This window comes from Uloborus diversus, chromosome 1 (assembly GCF_026930045.1).
Source record: "Uloborus diversus isolate 005 chromosome 1, Udiv.v.3.1, whole genome shotgun sequence".
NCBI lineage: Eukaryota > Metazoa > Arthropoda > Arachnida > Araneae > Uloboridae > Uloborus > Uloborus diversus.
In genome coordinates, this window is record NC_072731.1 from 83,553,381 (window position 1) to 83,574,646 (window position 21,266).

At 33.9% G+C, this 21,266-nt stretch overlaps 1 protein-coding gene across 1 annotated transcript in view; it reads right to left on the bottom strand.

The window, feature by feature from the left end:
• The window catches only part of LOC129230726 (dnaJ homolog subfamily C member 10-like), a 116,118-nt gene that overhangs the window by 32,391 nt on the left and 62,461 nt on the right, over positions 1 to 21,266 (bottom strand). The window contains exons 12-13 of the mRNA XM_054865149.1: positions 13,207 to 13,308; positions 12,549 to 12,701 (exon numbers count right to left, since the gene is read on the bottom strand). Coding sequence (XP_054721124.1) covers positions 12,549 to 12,701; positions 13,207 to 13,308 — 255 coding nt within the window. The remainder of the gene's footprint in view (positions 1 to 12,548; positions 12,702 to 13,206; positions 13,309 to 21,266) is intronic.

Sequence of the window (21,266 nt, forward strand, 5' to 3'; positions counted from 1 at the left end):
AACACCTTCTATGTTAATATTTTTATGCATATATGTTTGTGTTAGGGCAATGTGCGAATCCGGGTCCCTCCCAAAAAAAATTCTGGATACAGCCTTGATACAATGCACATATGTCTTTAGGGAAAATTTTTAAAAGAGCTCCCCCTCCTCCTTAAAAGAAAAAATAATCTATTTTCAGGTTGTGCACCTGCTTTTCTCGGAACTTCAGTTTTCGGGAGAGAGTTCTTTACCCTCTCCTTCTCCTCAGGTCAATAAAGATGGAATGCAATCGCATTTATAAGACTACAATTCTGAAACATTTTTGAAGAATCCCTCCTACTTCATTTAAGACCGATTGAAATGGCTTTTTTTGAATTACAATATGGAGAATGAAAATAAAAAATTATCATATAAGCTTTGTGCACAATATGATTAAGGTGAAAAAACAACGTAAATAAAGCACAAATATTGGAGAAATACAGCATATAGCTATTTCAAGGCTACAATGGAGCCTCTTCATCAGTGCAAAAAGCTCACCAACACAACCAGAAGTTTGCGAGAGAACTGACAACAACCAAGTGAACATCGGTATTTATACCAAAGAGGGCCAACCAATAAGAATACAGGAAAATACATCAAACAACCATCAGCGAACAGCATGTACACTAGGGTGGAACGAAAAAAAAAGTTTTTGATTTTCAATTTGCCGTAGTGCGGAAAAGTTGCCTTTTCATGCAAACAAGATGTAAAAAAAATATAAAAAATATTGAAGGACGTCTTGAGGTGCCGCAAAGAGCATAAAGTTTTGCACAATTGCAATTTTTGCTACATTTTAAATTTAAAAAATTTTTTCAAATTTATCTTTATGCTTCAAATGCTGTCGAAAAGCAATTTTTATGCTCAACAGGCCACACAATAACTTATTTTAGTTGTTCGGATTATGTCTTGAGGTGCCGCAAGAGCAAAGTAAGTTTCTCAAAAACGCACTTTTTGCTGAATGCACTGGCATCTGGGAGCTTGAGTCATTGCAGCAGCGGATGTTTAAATGGTGCGGGGATGGTCAGCAGTGATTTGTGTGTGTGGGGCCAAGTTCAGATCAGGTGTCATAGTCTTAGTCGAGTTGAGTTAGTGAGTAGCATAAAATTACTTTAGTTTTTAAGATACTTCATTGTTGTGAGTTGCAATGGCTCAGTCTAAACAAGTGCAAACGAGACAAACATCAGAATGTCCTATTTTTGAAATCTTTAGCGATTCAATGAAGTTTTACTACCTGCTTACGAAGATGTAATGAAATGCTACTGTTTTATTAGACACGGCCTAAAAAGTGCGGCTGGAAAAGATCTTTCTGTAAGTGAAATATATATGACTTTTTAGTTTCCAAAATAGATTACATTTGGTCAAGAGCTTCTTTGAGACAACAGGAATAGAAGCCTAATGGATTCTTTGATGGTAAAACAAAAGAATCAAACGAATTTAAAGACAAAATAGCTCAACAGCTGGAAACCTGTTCTAATCTTAATGTGGTCACTTCATTACCTATTGAAAGTAACATTCTTTTTGAGAACATACAGGACATAAGTACCGATCACAAGTATGTATTGGATATGTGTGTCACTATATCAAGTGGGACTTGCTCACTAGATTTATCTTCAAGGAACCTGGGAAAACTTCCCCACTCCAAATGACTTACATTTGCAAACCGTATATTTCGATTGTACGTGGCAACTAAAAATCCGACTGAAAATCTCAAGACTCTGACTCAGTACATTGTTAAAATGTAATAAAGTATAGTTTCCTTTATATGGGCGTGGCATTTCGCTAAAATTGTTTGAAACAAATAATAATACTGAAATATATATTAATAGCAATCATTATTCATTCATACATTTTCAAGAAAGGATCCATTTCTTGTACGGATCAAGTGGGCAATGCGTATGCTCCTTTGTGGTTTAACATCAAGTTAAAACCTTCTCGTACATTCTCGGCTCTAAACATTTATTTGAACGTATCTTACATTCACGGTATCTCTCTCATGATTTTAAGAACATTATAGACCGGGTTATATAAAGAAATGGGTATTTTGATGCAACAGAAAATCTCCATTTGGCTATGTTATGCAAAGAGCGTAGAAATGTAAGAGAACTTGGATTACGACATGTGTTGAATGCAAGAACACAAAGTAGAGGCGGGGTTAAGAAGTTTAAAGTTCAACAAATAATTTTTGCTGCCAAAGATTACATCGATTTGATCTCATGGGTTGAAAATGAAATGACCGAACCCCCCTTAGTAAAACATTTGTCTAGTGAATCCCTCAAAGTGAAACTTGTAACCCCTTAGCGGCTCTTAAAAAGTATGGTTCAGTTGCAGGTGACGAAAAATTGACTCAAGAGTTATTTGGAAGAAAGAGTTATTTGGTTGAAAAAAAAAAACACTTTAATGTGTCAAAGAAATAGACACAAACATCGTAAAGGTTTAACTATTTATTTACAATCATTAAGAATACTTTGAATGTTAAAAATGGAATTGTTAATGTCTTTTATAGTGTACTAGTGATACCCGCACAGCTTAGCACGTTGTAGAAAAAATAAAAGGTCATTTGGTTTGCTTCTATATTTACAAATAATGTAAGAAGAATTTTTCGCCAATTGGCTTGCCCATGGTACGGTTTCACGTTATGAAAACTTGGTAATTTACTCGCCCATCTTATAATTTTGCTCGGGTAAATGTGATTAAAATTGGAATAGAAAAAGAACAAAATCGAATTTTCAAAATATCGCTTCGAGGTACACTCCCCCCATGCAACAAACTAACTTTGTGCCAAATTTCATGAAAATCGGCCGAACGGTCTAGGCGCTATGCGCGTCACAGAGATCCAGACAGAGATCTAGATCTCCAGACAGCCTTTCAACTTTATTATTAGTAAAGATTATGATTTTTTAAAAACTGTATTTTGTAATTAGTATTTTTTTTCCTAATGTAATGCTTAAAAAATGTATTTACTGCCATATTTTGTGCCGTTACATACAGCAGGAAAGCATAAAAAGGAATTTCATTGTTAAATGGAAATTTCGATTATTATAAAACTTTAAGCTCGTCGCGGCACCTAAAGATGTTATAGTAAAGCAATGAAATTTCTTCTGCTTCTTTTTAAACTTAAATGACAACTTTTCCCCCCTACGGCAAACCAAAAAAATTGAAAAAAAAATTTTAGGTTATTTTCGTTCCACCCTAATGTACACTCCGGGCTCAAAGCAGGAGGAGAGACAACCAATCAGAAGCCAGGAGACAAAAAGAATGCGAGACACCGAAGAAACAGGAAAGGCAATTATAGAAATTGCTTCCAAATATCATGAAAAAAATGGAATGCTGGAAAAATCATTGACAAGAGAATGAGAATTTTTCCAAATATAGTAAGCTTCCCAGAAAGAGGTCATAAACCGAAGAACATTTACAAATAATCTTTGCAGATGAAAAATCAAAACAGTGACCAGAAGTCCAACAATGGTGAGCGATGGAAGAACGAGCAAGTTCTTTATGTTTAACATAGTTTTCGTGCTCTTTCAGACGGTGCTTGAGAGCACGTTTAGTCTGTCCAACGTAACCAAGTCCACACTTGCAGGAGATGCTATAAATACCCCAGTTGCTATGGCAATCAATGGGGTCCTTTAAGTTTGTAAATTTTGTCTTATTAACTGGAGAAAAAGCTATATTGAAACCAAATTTCTTCAAAATCTTTGCAACTTGATGACTAACTTTTAGATAATAAGGCAAAACAATACTATACGAAGCATTGGAAGCAGAAACCTTTTCAGAACCCCTTCCTCCATCGCCTCTCCCTTGTGTCTGCACTTGCCCTTTCTATTTTTGCATTTTGTTATTAAGGCAACACTAAAACAATTGTTTACACTGAAAATTTTATGTGCATCTGTTACTTTTATTGCAATAATAAATCACAAAACATCGTCCACCTTTTTTTTTACGTGGAGGGAGGGGAGGGGTAACACCACAAATTAACGTCCTAGGTGTCACCCGTTCTGGGAACTCCACCATGAAACCACATTATGTTCTACATTAGTATATTTAAATAATTTTTCATTTTGAATAGCAAGGCATTTTTACTTAATTTTTTTTCCCTAAGAACGGATAGATGAATGTTCAAAAGTAAAGACGATGTGGATAACAAACAAAAATGGGATTTTCCCTTTTAATAAATTATTTTTGGTGAGGGGGTGCCAAATGGGTGGGGGCGCCGAAAATGGAAGAAAATTTGCCCCCTCCTGAGCCAAATCCTGGATCCGCGCCTGAGGGAGTCAGAGTTAAATATTAGCTGAATCACTCAATAATATCAACTTTTCATATTTTTTAGAGAAAAATGTCTTTTTTTTTAAACTAAAAACATTCAAATTTAAGGTATTGAAAATGAAAACGTAAATTTTAAAATTAAGTTTGTTTGTAAACATTTACAACAGAGTAAAAAATCTAAGTTTTCCTTATGTTATAGAACATACTTTTCACAGCGAGAATTAAAAAGTAAATAAATATGTAATTGGTTACCCTTTTTCCTTGCATTGAAACTCATAATTTGGTTTTAAAAACTTCAAAATACTATTTCAAGATCAAAATAACAACTTGATGTTGCTTCATTTAATCATGAAATTCCAAAAAAATTTACAGGCTGTATAGCCTAAACCATAACAGATTCACCATAAATATTTTGAACGCTTTCTTAAATACATAAAAAAGTAACCATGCCAAGTTTCATTATAATCCAAAACTGGGAGTTGGACCACATTTTTGGGAGTTGGACATTGACTTATGCATTTTTTCTAAAATAAATTAAAGAAATAAAAATTTTATTGAAATAATGAATAAAATAAGCAGATATAAAGTAGCATATGGCAAAAAAAAAACCTTCCAACATTAAAAATATTTAAAATATTTGCAGGATGCTAAAAGATTGAAATCTCAAACAAGGCATGCAACTTTCAGCAAAACATGAGCTTGACGGCGTTGGCAAGTTTTTGAAACAAACGTTTTCGGCAGATATCGTGGAGGATGAAGATTTGAGAGGGGGAAATATAAAAAATAAAAAAACTAGGACCAAACTTAATACAGTTTTTGAAAAATTAAGGAAATTTCCAGTAAGTTGAGGACTTTTTAAAGGCTTTTAAGGGACCTTAATTTTGCTGGATGAAATTAAGGGTTTTTTAAGGAAGTACGAACCCTGAATAAAGCATAGTTTGGCTGGCGAGTTGGACTTATTATCTTGACCTTACCAATGTTTGGCCTTAGTAATGCATTGTGGGGTAATATTTCTGGATTCTAATCTGACTCTAAGAAATCCATCCCTCTTGGTTATACAACAAACTGTGGTTGACACTTTTTATATCTAAAAATGTACAGTCTTGAGCAAAGAAGAGACCGAGGGGACATGATTCAGCTGTTTAAATTTATTAAAACGAAAGATGTTACGGGGCTAAAGTTTAGCACTGAAAACAGGACAAGGGGTCATTGTTTTAAGCTATTTAAATCTCAGGCTAACATGGATATTAGGAAAAATTATTATTTTAGCAGGGTAGTGGAACCTTGGAACAGCTTAACGGAAGAGGTGGTAATGAGCAAAGGAGTAGACAGTTTTAAGAGGGCCATTGACCTTCACTGGGGATTGTAAATTGGCTAGGACCAGTCTAGCTGGGCCCAGAGCCTGTTGCTGGTCGTCACTTTTGTATTTGTATTAATTTTATGCATTGTCTAATTGTTTTAGTATGACGTAAGGTTTTGTAAATCATACAATTCAGTAGGTAAGCCATCAAGTACCATTTCTTTCAAAATTCTATCTGAAATTCCTATTTTAGGTGGAAAATCCAAGTTTTCCCACTCTCACCTATCAATGAGCTCAAGGTAGTCTCTCAACATGGAAATAGAAATCTCCAATCCAATTCTTCAAATTTGCCATCATACTCCAATGAAACCATGTTCTCAGATGACGTTTCGATCATCAACAATACTGTACACTCGTATCATAAAATGATTCAGTGGGTAAAACACTTGCCACATCGAATTCAAAAATCGACAAACGAATTGAAGGTTAGAAAAAACATTTTAATTAAGAACTGTTAGTTGAAACGTATATACAGTGCACATAATTTATATCGAAAATTGGGAACATAAGTCCCATCAAAAGGGGTGACTCTCGTCACATCAAAGCATCGAATATCAACATTCATCGAAAGGTGATTCAGTAGCGACTGAACTCTTGATTCGAGCTCATGCTAGGAAGCGTTGAATGGCTGTTGCCATTCTAAATAAAATAATTTTCCACACTCGTTACTTTGAGAATCTAAAAAATATAGCACTAAAGAATGCAGATGATCGCAGATGAACCCTCGATGACCCTCCTTTATGAACGTTCCCATCGAGAGTTCATTGTTATGCCTTCGTAGAAGACTTTCAGAATTTCATTTCACCTATAAGGAAATTGAGGATTTAATTTTCCTTACTTCTGTACTTGTCTTAAGCAATGTTCTTTAGTTATTAATAGGAAATTTTATATTATGTTAGATGGTGTGGCTATGGAGAACCCACTTAGCCCCATTCTTACTGATATTTACTTGCACTATTTTGAGGTTAAGCTGTTCCAAAAATTGCAGTTTCAATTTTATGTTCGGTATGTTGATGATTGTTTTGTTCTAATGAACCAGGATCAGTTTGAGAGTGATGAGGTTTTATCTATTTTAAACTCCATTGATCCTCATATTCAATTTTAATGTGAGAATGAACATAATTGATTTCATTTCTTGATGTACTTGTTTCTCGCAATGAAATTGGTTTTGAAATTACTGTTTATCGCAAACCTTTTGCTCTTACTTTACCTCCTCATAGACTATGGTCTCAAGCTCCAAATCAAAAATATTCTGCTTTCAATTGTTTTGTTTATCATGCTAGTAATATTTGTTCTTCATTGGAACTTCTTAATGTGGAAATTAATTATCTTAAAGCTGTGGCAATTGATAGAGACTATCCGCCAACTTTGATTGATTCCATTTATAAAAAAACTTTCAAATAAGTCCCAATCTAATGTTCTTAATCAAACGTTCATCAGAAAGGATTTGGTTGTTTTGCCATTCTTTCCATCTGTAAGCTATCAGGTTGCTAAAATTCAAAATGTTTCCAATTCCAGGTGATGTTCTCTCCTATTAATAAACAAATACAAATACAAATGTGAGGACCAGCAACAGGCTCTTGGCCCAGCTAGGCTGGTCCTAGTCAATTAATTAGTCCTCAATGAAGATCAATGTCCCTCTTAAAGCTATCCACCCCTTTGCTCATAACCGCCTCTTCTAGTAAGCTATTCCAAGTGCCCACGACCCTACTAAAGTAGTAGTTTTTCCTAATTTCCAAGTTAGCCTGAGATTTAAATAGCTTAAAACAATGACCTCTCATCCTGCTTTCCCCGCAAAAATTTAATCCATTTACATCTCTCATTTTGATTAATTTAAATAACTTAATCATGCCCCCTCTTCAGATAAGGCGACCAAAACTGAACAGCATACTCCAAATGAGGTCTTACTAAACTAGGTTACTGCCATAGGCAGATTCATGGGAGGCGAAGGGGGGGGGGCAATGCCCCCCCCCCCCCCATTCTTAGAAGGACTTTATGTATAATAACACTTACCAAAATCGAAAAAGAAAAAATCTTTTTTTTTTCTTTTTTTAATAGTTCAGAAGTGAAAATGAAGAGAATAGCGAATGTCCTTTTCTAATGGGAGGGGCGGAGATTCTACACTGTATTACAAGTAGTAAAGCTATCACTGGGTTGCTGAAAATGTGTTGAAAACGATTATTTTGAACTGAAAACCATTAGGGCAAGTATATAAGTGAAAATAACGAGCTATGTATTCAGCTGCAATGCTTAAACAATTGATGATTATTTCAACACATTTGAAACAAAAACAAAGATTTAAAAAAAAAAAAAAAAGAGATTTACCTCCCGAAAATTTCATGACTTATTCCTTAAAATAAAAAAAAGTACTTGAAAAAATAAATTTCATTTTGAAATGCTTGAAAATTTCGAAAAGTGTGGATACAAACCAAAATTTAAAAAAAATGGAAGGGGGTTAGAAGGAGAAATGCCAAAATATGTCAAATTCAACACCTTGCCTCATCCTTCATTCAAAATGTAAAAATCATGATTCTGACATTTCTGCAACATATTAATTGAGATAAATTTTTGTGACTCACATGTTTCATATCTTGCTGTTTATTTAAGTCTGAATGCAGTACTTAAAAAAAGTGCTACCTCTATTCTTTTTCGTTTTTTGCACTACTTTTAATTGAAAATAAAAGTTGTTGTAATGACAAATCTATAGATTTTTTTTTCTTTTAAACTTAAAATAGTTGTTTCTTACAAAGTTAGAACAATACTGTAAATCTGTACGATCTAATACTAATTTTCAGAGACTGGAATGGGCAAATGCTTTAAATCATTTTAATTGTTCTTGAGTCCTTGAAAAGAATTAGATGAGTCTTTGAAATTCCTAATCAAAGTGTGCTTCTTTTTTTTTTTTTTTTAAATCAATTGTATACATTAAGAATTGTCCAACTGGGTAGCATGTTACTCTCTTGTTACTTATTTTACATCATTTCTTTTAAAGCATTTTTTACTATTGATCACTTTGTATTTAATTCATTGTTGCATTTGAGTGAGGGTTGGATGCGTGATCAAAAGCTTATGGAATTCAATGGACAGCTGATGTAAGCAAATAACAATGCACAATTCTTCTATCCTCCCTAGCTTTTTCTTTCTGAGGGCTGCTGTCATTGATTTGTCCACCCAAAAACAATTTTTACTATGTATTATGGTAATTTGCAATTTATGTCTCTTTTTTTCAAGATTCTTTTTAGTTCCAATTAGCCCATATAAGAATTCAAAATGCAGAATTTCATATCTATTTTACAAAAATTCCCCCGGAAGCCTGAAATAGGAGGACACCATTAACCCTCTTGAGTTCAATTTAAGACAACAGCAGACAACATATTAATAAGACGACACAAAATAAGTAAGACAGGACCTTATATATTTGAGGAAAAAAGACAACATAGTGGGGGGAGGGGGTAAAAAAATGGCTTTTCGTCACCGACAGAAAAATTGTCCGGAGAACCGAAACTAGCCAATATTGCACAAAAAAAAACCCTGCCCCCCCCCCAGGAACTCAGCCCTAAATCCGCCTATGGTTACTGCCTATATAAAGGCAGAAGAACCTTCTTAGATTTGTGTGAAATAGATCTATTGATAAACCCAAGCATTTTGTTGGCTTTGTTACAAACTTACTTTCATTCTCTTCTCTTAAAGATCCTATTCACCCTCTTAATTGTTATGGAATTTATAAAATTAATTCTAGTTGTAAACTTGCCTACATTGGACAGACTCAGCATGCTTTAATATTTTGCTTGAAAGCGCATCAAAATTATGTGAAAAAACAACAATTAAAAAGGTCTAGTATTGCTCAACATTGTTGGGATGTGAATCACTCTTTTGATTTTAACTCTTATCAGATTATCCAAGAATGCCCCAATTCATCAGATCTTGACTTTTGGGAATCTTCCCATATTTTGAGAAACTTTTCAAACTTAGTTAATGATCTGAAAGCAGTTCCAGATTTTTCCAATGTCTGGCTCCCAAATCTTTAACACTGTCCTTTCCAAATCCATTTTTTTCTATGCGGCATACTTTTTTATTTTTATTTTTCCATTCATTTTTATCGATCTTGCTTTGTTTATGTTTAACTTTTTTGTCATGGGTTGACATTTCCCCCTTTTCATCTATTTATCTTTAGTTTTTCCTTTTCCGAAAATTTGTTTTTTTTTTTTTTTTTTTCATTTCCTGATGGGGTTTTTTTCTTTCATCCAGCTTTTCCTTTCTTGCGGTTCACGGTTATTGACATTTTTTTTTTTTTGTTTTAGCTTTGGCTTAATCTCTGTCCAATTGAATTCTTCCTTTCAGATTTACTCTGCCTGTGAGAGAGCTCTTACCCTTTGCTTGCATTCCTATTGGTTCTTTATCTTAATATATATCTTCTGTGCTGACGTTTGTAACCATAAGGCTTTTTAAAGGCTGGACCGATTTTGATCAAATTTTTTGAGTGTAATTAAGTTGTGTCAAGCATAGATTATAGAAGCGCGATGAATTGAATCGGAAATGTTTCTGTTAATTAATTAATTAATTTAAACATTGGATGGTTATATCTCCCAAATGATTAATATTTATCTTAACCTATTGTTGAGCAAGAATTGAAATGAATATTTAACCCATTGCCAAAGGACAACAAGAAAGCCAGCTCTGCTTTTTGTAATGAAATTTCTTACTGTGATATGTCAATTGAGAATAGATAAAACTTAGAGAGAGAGTGAAGTCTTCACACACACATTTCTTGAAAAGAACAATTTTAGGTACCGTGATATATTTTAAAGTACTGGACGGTTCATGCAAAACGTGTGCCTTGTTGTCGTAGTTGAACCATGTGACCGGATCGGTACTTTAGGTTTTCCTAACCAAATGATCAGAAAGTACCACGCCTAGCAACATTTGTTTCTCGGCTCAAATCTATCTGAGTTTTGGTACCAATGTCAAGCACACTTTAAGGATTATCAAACTAATCAGTACATTATTAAAGGAAAAGATTATGGCATTTAAAGAAGAAACAAATTTTATTTTCGTCCAGATAAATTACAACAGGGTAGTTCTGTACACAAAAGATCAATGCAGTGGAAGATCTTTGGTGGAAAGAACTAATTAGGCAATATATGAAGTTTTAAAAGTTTTTGTTCAAAAGATTGGACCGTTAATCGGTCGGAGTTAGCTGCATCGGCTGGATTACAGTAACGTGGTGGCTTGTTGACTTTGGCTATAAACAATAGAGTTGCATCATCATTTGTTTACATTTTAAAGCTACTGTTAATGTCATTTATTGAGCAATCAGGAATTGCTTATTGTTTTCATTTGACCTTTGAATGATCATGTTCCTATGATCTTATTTTTCAACAGCCATCCTCTGCAGCACCACCATCGGCCCCTGCCGATGCTGCTCCTCTAGCGAGCACCGTTTCCAGGTTGCATCCATATTCTACATAACGCGTACATACACACACATGCACGCCTACACACACATAAGCGTCTACATACACACACACTCGTGATTGCGAAAAACATAATTTAAATTCAAGATGCCAAAAATTCAAATTTTTTTTCTTTTTTATCGTATTTTTTGTTTATTTGGCAAATATTTCAAATTGCAAAGAGTTGTTTTTCGATTTTAAAGAGTGTTAAGTCATTTTAGAAGAAGAATGTGCTTATTTTACATCTGAAGGGGGGGGGGGTTGGATGAGTGATTTACGCCCTTATTCAGAGAACTAATTTTACCTTTATTATTTTTTTAAACGATATCCTTTTGATTGTTTTATCCTTTTTCATATGTTCATATGGGGGATGTTGCAGCGGGATTTCCCGTTTGTTCTATATGAGTAGTTAGTTTTTAAACCATCAAGTATGGGAGAAGAAATAGTTAGATAGAAAGCAACTGCTCAGTGAGCAAGATAAATCAAGTTGTAATAAATATACACATTCTGACACCAAGCAGCTTCAAACATTTTCATTACTTATTTTTTTTCAACAAAACGGTTCAAACACTTGATTGTTTATTGAAATTTTTTAACTTGTCAATTTACAAAGTTTGAACAGAACAACGTCTGTCGGGTCCTCTAGTTGGTTTATGATTTTCTCATTGGTGTTTGGTTAATCCGCTATTTTTATCTTTTAAGCTGTTTGCTTATCTAGCTCTTGACTTTTGTCGGATGTCTTTTCATCCATAAGTTCATTACTTTTTGCATTGAAAAGGGCATTCCTTGTAACGCTGAAACACACGTCTGCAGTAATCTGCAATTTGTGCTTCTTGACATTGCTATTTCTTACTTTATGCATTTTAGTTTAAGAAAATGATTATTTTACATCAAAGCGATGGTAGATCATTTATTCGAGGGTCAATTTTTTTCCCTTTTCTCTAAGATAGCTTTTGGATAGTTAAATTCTTTTCTATATGCGGGGGAGGGGGGAGCAGAATTTCCCTTTCTAGCTGTACTATGTTTTTCAATTACATTGTTTTTCTGCTGACGTTTTCGTTAAAGCTTATCAAATTTGCTGGATTGCAGTAGCATGGTCCCTTTGTGAGTTAGGAGTTAGACAACAAACAATAGAGTTGGTGGATATTTTTTAACATTATAAAGCAACAGTAAATGTAATTTAATATTTTGGCAAATTAATTAAATTTGCATTTTTTTTAAAGGGTGTGTATGCATATTAGGTCAAGAAAAATGATTTTTTTAATCCGAGAGCAGGGGAGGGGGGTTCATTTATTGAAAGGACATCTAAATTCTTCGCATGGGCATTGCCCTGCGAGCATAGCTAGTATATATAGAGAGAGATTTAAACACTCACTAAACAATATAAAAACTTTTAAACATATAAACATCTAAGAGCACAAATGCATCAAAATACGATAGTCATTAAAAAATACCTTGGCTAATTTCCGCCATTCAGGAGCAAGTTGTTGGCAAGGGCCACACCATGGTGCATAAAAATCAATAACCCATGCATCATCTGTATTTTCCTTCATATTTCTTTCAAAAGATGCAGGTGTCAAAGATATAACAGACGGATGTAAAATGTCCTGCATGAATTATTAAAAGATCATTTTTATTAAACATCCGATTAACTTGCAACATGAAAGATATTCAAAATCTTTTATAAATCCCAACTAGTGGTAAGTTTTGCTTAATATTTGGAAAAAATAACATGCATTAGGTCCATAATTTAAGTAAATTATTGTAAAATACACAACCTGAAGAAAAAAAGTAAGTGTTTTTGATTACATCTATTTGATTTTACAGTTAGTACTTATGAGCTTTCAGAATTTAGTCAAACCCATGCAAGTTTATAGAATTCACACTTTAAACAATTAACCTTATTGCAATATTTTTCCCCTATGAAACATTTGAATTCTAAACATGGATTGGCAACAAACTACTCTGTAATTATTGAGTCTATACTACAATGCATCAAAGTGCATTTTAATCTCAGTGATTCACTTTTAAATATAGTTATCTATTAAACACATTTTTTTTAAGAGGAAGAAAAAGAAAAAAAGAAAATATATACTTTTAAGACAAACATACCTGTATAAATTCTTCTATCTTTTTCCTTGAATGAGCTCCTCGAAACTGATGTGGAACAGATCGATTATACAGTACAGTAGTTGGGAATGAATTGATTTTGTACTATAAAATAAAAATACAGAAACAGAAAATGAAGAAATTTTTTTAAAACTGAATGGTAGCTACTTAGCTTGCATTGAAAAGAAATGTAACAATCTGTAAATCAAAGTCAAATTAAAATTAGGACTTGAAACCCATCAGTAAAGTCTGGAATGACAGTATGAGAGAGAAGCAACAAAATTCAATGAAAGAAACATCCTGACTTTTTTATGTCAGACCTTCATACATTGAACCAAGATTTCTAAAATTTCTGTCATCAAAAAGCAAGCAAACTGTTTAAACTTATTGGAAAGTAGAACAGTTGCTGGCAAACATAATTTTAACATCCTCACAAGAGTATTTCACACATTTCAGAATCCAAAATATGTCTCAAAAATTTAGTGAAGTGCATTTTCAGGCTTTGTATTTTAAATAAAAAATTAGCATCGAGAAAAATGTGGGGGGGGGGGGAGGATATTAAAACATTACACGTGAGTGTTTTGTTACTTTTTCAATGCCAGATATTTTGGATTTTAACATCCTAACGAAAAAATTTAAATAGAATGCATCTCTTCTTTCCCTACCATTTTCTATTTCATCTCAGTGGTTATTTTAATAGAATTTATTGTTATTATGGTCTTCACTTCTTTCGTTTATTTCCCTCTTCCAAAATGAATTTCTCTCCTCTAAAAAATGTCAAGGAGTACTTTTAAATCTTGGGGGGAAAAAAAACCTCAGCAATATCTCTGATTGCTGGTAATTGATTTGTAGTAACATGCCAGAATTCTAAACTGAATTAATCAACAACAACTTTTTGCCCCTTAAACTGACAATTTTTTGGTAGAAGTATTTTCTCCGTTCTAACTAAAATTGTATTTTATTATTTTCTTTATGGATCAAAATAATTTTATCTTTGAGTTATGTCAAGTTATGTATCCCTCAAAATGAAAAATGATAGGAAATAATGCTACATAATGTATGTGAAATCAATATTTATATTTTGCTTTTATTTCCAGGAAAATACCAACTATACAGTGATGGTTTGTGCCTTGAAAAAGTGAGGGGACCAGATCATGGGTTTTTCTTTATGAATCAAAAATATCTGATGTTTGAGTTATATATCCCTCAAAATGAAAAATGATAGGAAATTATGCTACATAATGTATGTGAAATAAATATTTATATTTTGCTTTTATTTCTAGGAAAATACCAACTATACAGTGGCGACTTGTGTCTTGAAAAAGTGAGAGGGCCAGATCATAAGTCACTCGCCCCCCCCCCCCCCCCTGATTTTTGAAAAAGTTTTTTTTTAATATTTAAAATTTCTTAAATTAACTTTTTGTATTAAACTAGGGGGCTATGCCTCCTGCTTACTAACGCTCACCAACCCCCGACGTAATCTTATTTGATTCGCAAAGATTTAAATCCTTAATTAAAAAGAAACAGATTAAAAACGCATTATGAGCTGCTCCCTTTGGATCAAAAAGCACCACTTCCCCGGTTTTCAAAATAACTTGTACCAACTTGCAGAACCGTAAGGGCTAAGGGGCTCCTGAGCAAAATGCACAAAACTGCAGTTTTGTACATTTGAAAAGTTGCTTTCATATTCGGGGTCTCTAGTAATATATTTTACTCTTTAGCTCGGGACTTAAATTGAGTTGAGCCTAAGGTTTTCCGTTAAAATCGGAACCCTTAAAGTTTGTGAATAAGAAAGAAGAAACATGCAAATCAAAAAGACGTAACTATGGCATCGCCAAATAAAACATCAGTAATTTTAATGGAGATGATATTATTCAAACTTTATTTTTAACGGCTTGTAACTTTTTTTCCTTTGCAGATAGAAACTTAGTTTTTCGACCATAGGTGGAGTTAGATCTGGAGTAAAAAAAGGTGCTCTTTCCAGTGGTGTCAAAAAGAAAACTGTGGGACAATTCCTTTGCTTTTTACTGATAGATTTAATGAAGAAAGTAGTGCCTAAATTTTAGTTAAGCCTAAAAAGGTCGAGCTAAAAACGCAAATAACTCCCGCCGTATTTAAGTTAGAGCATTGAAACAAATTGCATAGAATGCGGAAAATTCTATCCTTTTCAATGATATATAATACGTGCAAGTAATTTGTCACCCCTTTAATATGCAATAATAGGTAATTTTCACAAAATTTGAGCTTAAAAAGTTAGTTACAAAAAAAAATTGAATTAAAAAAAAAAAAAACCCCAGGTGCACACCCCTGGGGCTCAAAGTAATTTTGTACAAAATTTCAAGGTTATAGGTGCTATGGGGTCTTCTGGGCGCAGCTCCACCACAGACTTCCTACCAGAATTTCTTTGAAACCTTACTCTTATTTACTACTAGCCGCCTGTGGGGACCAGCAGGTTTACCTTTTCACACCATTCCACTTTATGCAAGCAGAAAACCTACAGCGGCTGTTTGGCTAACTTGTTATTCACCTTTTTACGTCAAGTTTGCCGACTTCGGCGGCTGTTTAAATAAATTTGGCAGCGGTACTAATCAATCTATCTCTATCTTTTTTGTGCCTTTCACCTTTTTACGCCAAGATTATCGCCTTCAGCGGCTATCCATTTTTATGATCCATCGCTAAATTTTCATATCCATCTCTAGTTATTTTAACCTCTCCGCCCATTTCCTAATAAAAACAAAGATCACTTAAAAGACTGCTTTTTTAAAATTTAAGTAAAGCAAAAAAAAAAGTTATATTCAAAATTCTCAGTAGTATGCAAAAAGAAGCGTTTGCAAAAGAAAAAAAAATCTTACTGTTTCTATTGAATTAAATGCGCACTACTATGAAACGTAATGCAATATAGATACTGTGATATAGTAATCACATATATTTCCATTAATTCATGTTTTTATTTTCTATGTTCGCATTTTCTGATTTTGGTATGTTAATGGCGTCATTTCCGAGTTTTTGGCGGCCATGTTTTGCGTTTCTTCTTTCTGCGATGTGCTGTTTCCTGCCTTTTCGCTGATTGGCTGTAGGCGGTCATAGTTCCGTGATGTTATTTTCCTGCGTTCCCATTGGCTATGCGATGTGACCCGCGCATGAATATCTGGTTTTCACCTGACCGCATGGGGTTTTTGCTGAGATGTTTCTTAAAATTTCAAGACTAGTCTGCTGCTAGTTGTGACTTATACAAATACAAATACAAATGTGACGACCAGCAACAGGCTCTGGGCCCAGCTAGGCTGGTCCTAGTCAATTAATTAGTCCCCAATGAAGATCAATGGCCCTCTTAAAGCTATCCACTCCCTTGCTCATTACCGCCTCTTCCGGTAAGCTATTCCAAGTGCTCACGACCCTGCTAAAGTAGTAGTTTTTCTTGATTTCCAAGTTAGCCTGAGATTTAAATAGCTTAAAACAATGACCCCTTGTCCTGCTTTCCCCGCAAAAATTTAATCCATTTACATCTTTCATTTTGATAAATTTAAATAACTGAATCATGTCCCCTCTGACTCTCCTTTGCTTCAGGCTATACATGTTAAGCCTATTAAGTCTGGTATCATAATCTAAATCTGAGAGTCCCCTTACTAATTTAGTTACCCTTCTTTGAACCCTTTCCAATACAAAAATATCTTTCTTCAGATAAGGCGACCAAAACTGAACAGCATACTCCAAATGAGGTCTTACTAAACTCTTATATAAAGGCAGAAGAACTTTCTTAGATTTGTTTGAAATAGATCTATTGATGAACCCAAGCATTTTGTTGGCTTTGTTACTAGCAACACTGCACTGTTGACTAAACTTGAAGTCCTGATTTATAAAGACACCCAGATCCATTTTCTGCTTGATTTATGACTGAACCCTGTAAACGATATCTCATACGCTTATTTCCATGACCTAAGTGTAGCACTTGACATTTCCCTACATTAACTGCCATACCCCATTTATCTGCCCACTTAGTAATATGATCTAAATCCTCTTGCAGCTGTTTTACTTGTTCTTCATTTTCGACAATCCCCATAACTTTTACATCGTCAGCAAAACAATTCATGCTTCCCGAAATATTTTCATTGATGTCATTCATAAATATAATAAACAAAAGAGGCCCTAAAACTGATCCCTGAGGAACCCCACTTAAAACATCACTCCAATTAGAATGATTTCCTCTCACAACTACTCTTTGCTTCCTACCAGTAAGCCAATTTCTAACCCAAAGTAAAGTTTTTCCTCCTATTCCAATGTCAGCTAACTTGCTGAGAAGAGCAACATGCGGTACCTTGTCAAAAGCTTTTTGAAAATCAATATAAACAACATCCACACATTTTTTGTTATCTAAAGCTGAGGTAACCTTGTTGTAGAAATGCAATAAATTAGTAGTACAGGATTTACCTTTCCTGAAACCATACTGCAAACTAGTCAACAGACTATTAGTCTCTAAGAACATCATGATCTTAATTTTGATCAAAGTTTCGAAAATCTTACAAATCACCGAAGTCAAACTTACAGGTCTATAATTCCCAGCAATACCTTTAGACCCCTTCTTGAAGAGTGGCGTTATGTTAGCCAGCTTCCAGTCCTCTGGCACCGTCCCCGAGTAATAAGAAGCATTGAAAATATTCAAAATAACATCCACTAATTCCTCTGCACATTCAACTAAAATTTTTGGATAAATATTATCTGGTCCCGGAGCTTTAGTTGCTTTAATCTTTTTCAAATGAAATAAAACCTCCTCCCTAGAAAATACAAAATCCTCAAGCTGTATAATAGCTTGTGTCTTGTTAGTGTCAACTGTTGAGATACAGTTATCGTTAAACACACTGGAAAAAAAGTTATTTAGAACATTTTCAATATCCCTATCGTTTTGGATTAAATTTCCATGCTCATCAACCAAAGGCCCAATTTGACTGTTTCGAGCTTTCCCAGAATTAGCGTAAGCAAAAAACCTCTTAGGGTTCCCATCAATGTCATCTTCCAGCCTTTGCTCCAATTCCCTTTTCTGAATCCGTACCAAATACTTAAAATTTCGCCTTGCCTTACCATACTGGAGCCTCTCTGCACTCTGACCAGTTTCTTTAAACTTACGAAAAGTGGCTTGCTTATAATTAAGAGCTTCTTTAGTCTCCCTGGAAAACCACATGGGCCAAATTTTGGTACTAACACCTTTTCTCCTAAATGGAACATAGTCCCCAACGGTTTTAGCAAGTTTATCCTTAAATTCCGTCCACTGCTGATCTACGTCGCTATTTTCCAACCCTGACGAAAAAACCTCTTTCAAGCTCTGCCTAAGTGCAACAAAATCAGTGTTTCTGAAATTGGGCACAAACCTAAAATTATCATCTTTGCACACTTCAAATTTAACCCGGAACCTAATGCTGTTATGATCACTATCTCCAATATGCTCCCCTACACTCAACAAGTTACAACTTGATCAAGTTACAACTTGATCTAAGAAACAGTCACCAATTACTTTTAAAAATTCCTTTTCTTTGCCATTACCAGGATAAAAATTATTCCTTGATTATTACTTGAAATGCACATGCTTTTTTGAGGAGCTGCGGATGCGAGACCTGTGAAAGGTTGCTGAACGAAATGATGAGGAGGATTATGAATCCCGATTCAACTGCTTTCTAGGTGCTGGGCCGCTAAAATTAACGATACAGGAGCTGATTAGCCTTGTTAACTGCATAAAATGAACAAGTAGTTGAAGAATTCTGCTCAATATGATAGCCAAGATCCAATATCAAAAAAGATGGCCGCGTCCATGTTTTTTTTTTGATCCGATGATGTTTCATGAAAATTCATCTCGTTTTTTTAGTTGATGTTTAGTGAAAATTGATGAGTGGCATCTGCATCTAGTGATGCCTTGTGAAATAAAAGCGGTATGTGCAGTCAAATCGGAATTTAGTTCTGACACCAGCATCGTCATTTTCATTGTGAGATAAGAGGTTTTCATGTTAATCGCCGATGTATCGTCTTCAGCTCCATATTTGCATTACATCATCCTCCCCGCCGAAGTCACAATGATGAAGAGTGTATCCTCCTTTTTTTGGTTTTTACACCGTCTGTACTGCAACATCAACTTGCGCCTTTTTTTCTTTTTTGTCATGTGTGAAGCTCATCCATCCCTCTTTTTGACAACTCGAATCCCTTCAATAGACTGAACTTAAAAACTTGACCTACCTTTTTTTTTTGCAATTTTTTCTTTTTCAATCCAATTCAAGTGCTAAGTATTTTTGATCCACGTCGTGGGAGCTCCCGAGACCTTCGTGTAAATGATGGTTGGAAAATAAATTTTGACATGTGAAGTGCCATAACTTGTGATTGTTTATTTGATTTTAACACTGAAGAGTCAAGTTTTTCTCTTTTGAATTCTACGTAGGCACCAAACGTTGAGACGTTCTGGAGTTTTGCGGAAACACTTTTAATACGATTGGCCATTTTTTTTCCTCATTTTGTATTTTTTTGTTGTTTGAAGTTGGTGCTTTTTCTTCTCCTACAACTATAAAATTAACCTTTTCCATCACAGATACAACAAAACGTCCAGCGTGTGGGAGGGGGGGAATTGGAAAAAGAAATAAATGCAATCCCTAAATAAAACAAAAAAAGGAAAGGAAAAAAGCAAGTGCTGCCAGAAAAACACTTGGTCATGACGTCATAAAATGTAGAAGTAAGCAATACAGTAAATAAAAAAGATAAACATTGTAGCGATTAAGATTCAATCCTTCAATATCAAATCGAAATCCAGGGAATGACATCAACAGATAAGAGAAGAAGATTTTTTCGACTGAGTCGACCAATGCTGAAAATATGATAATGTTCCTACATTTAAAAAATTGTAAAAAAAAATCTATTGCATATTTTTGAAAACTTTTTTTTTTCTGAAGAGGATGAAATGTTTTCACTATTACATACTTAATTTTTAGAAAGGAATCTTGTATACTTTTTGCAGGATGAGTTTAGAAAAAAAATTAAACCCAGGAAAGAATGCAAAATAAAAGTTTTTCAAAAAATTCATAAAAAAATGCAAAAATTGATCCGTTTTCAAAATGTTTTCGATCGTCACATTTGAAATTAAATTTCCTACACTATAGTACAAAAAATATTTGTGCGGCGCGATTGATTCGGGGTCTGTAAGGTAAAAAGTGCTAAAAATCACATTAAACATTAAATAACTTTTTTTTAGTTAAAATATCAAAAATCGATCTGGGATGCATGTCACACACAAACACACACACACAAACAAACATCTTATTTTATTATATGTATAGATAAAGAGATTAATAAAGTTAAATTCACTTTAAATGTAGGACAAGTGACAAAATACTTAAACTAATGTAAGCAAATCACGAAAAATATTGACTTCATGTTTATGTCCATGATTGCCAGAAGGGTGGTGCACTCCCCCCCCCCTCTTTCACAAATAAAATTTAATTAACCAGATAGGAAAAAGCTACAAAGTTCACCAGGAAAATTACGTTTATGTCCAATACACTTTCCGGCGCTGCAGTATGCCTCCCTTCCAGCACTGCTCAGGGGCTGCAAAGAAGGTACTTTCATCCCCTGGCTTTTAAAATTTTAAAAAGTAATATTAATCTAATATTTTCAATAGTAATATTATTTTTAATTTTTTAATATTAAAAAAATTTGAAAATTAGTTTTATTTCAAGCAAGACCAAATTACAAAAGTGCAAAAATATTGTGATCAGAGAAATATGTAAAAATTATAAATTAACTTTATCAAAGATGAATATACATCCCAGTATTCACTTTAAAATAAATTAAATAAAAATAGATAAACTAAATTTAAAAAAACTAAAGATAAATAAATTTAAAAACTAGCAAAAAAATTCTCAGCGATTTACATGTGGGTGTACCCATCTGCGTATGAATCTGCCGGCGTTCATGGGTCAGATTCAGAATTTTTATGCAGAATAAGGGGGAAAAAAAAAATCGAAATTTTTATTTTCTTCAAATTATTGATAACTTGTCACATTTTCTGTAAAACTACATAAGCAGTAATTTAA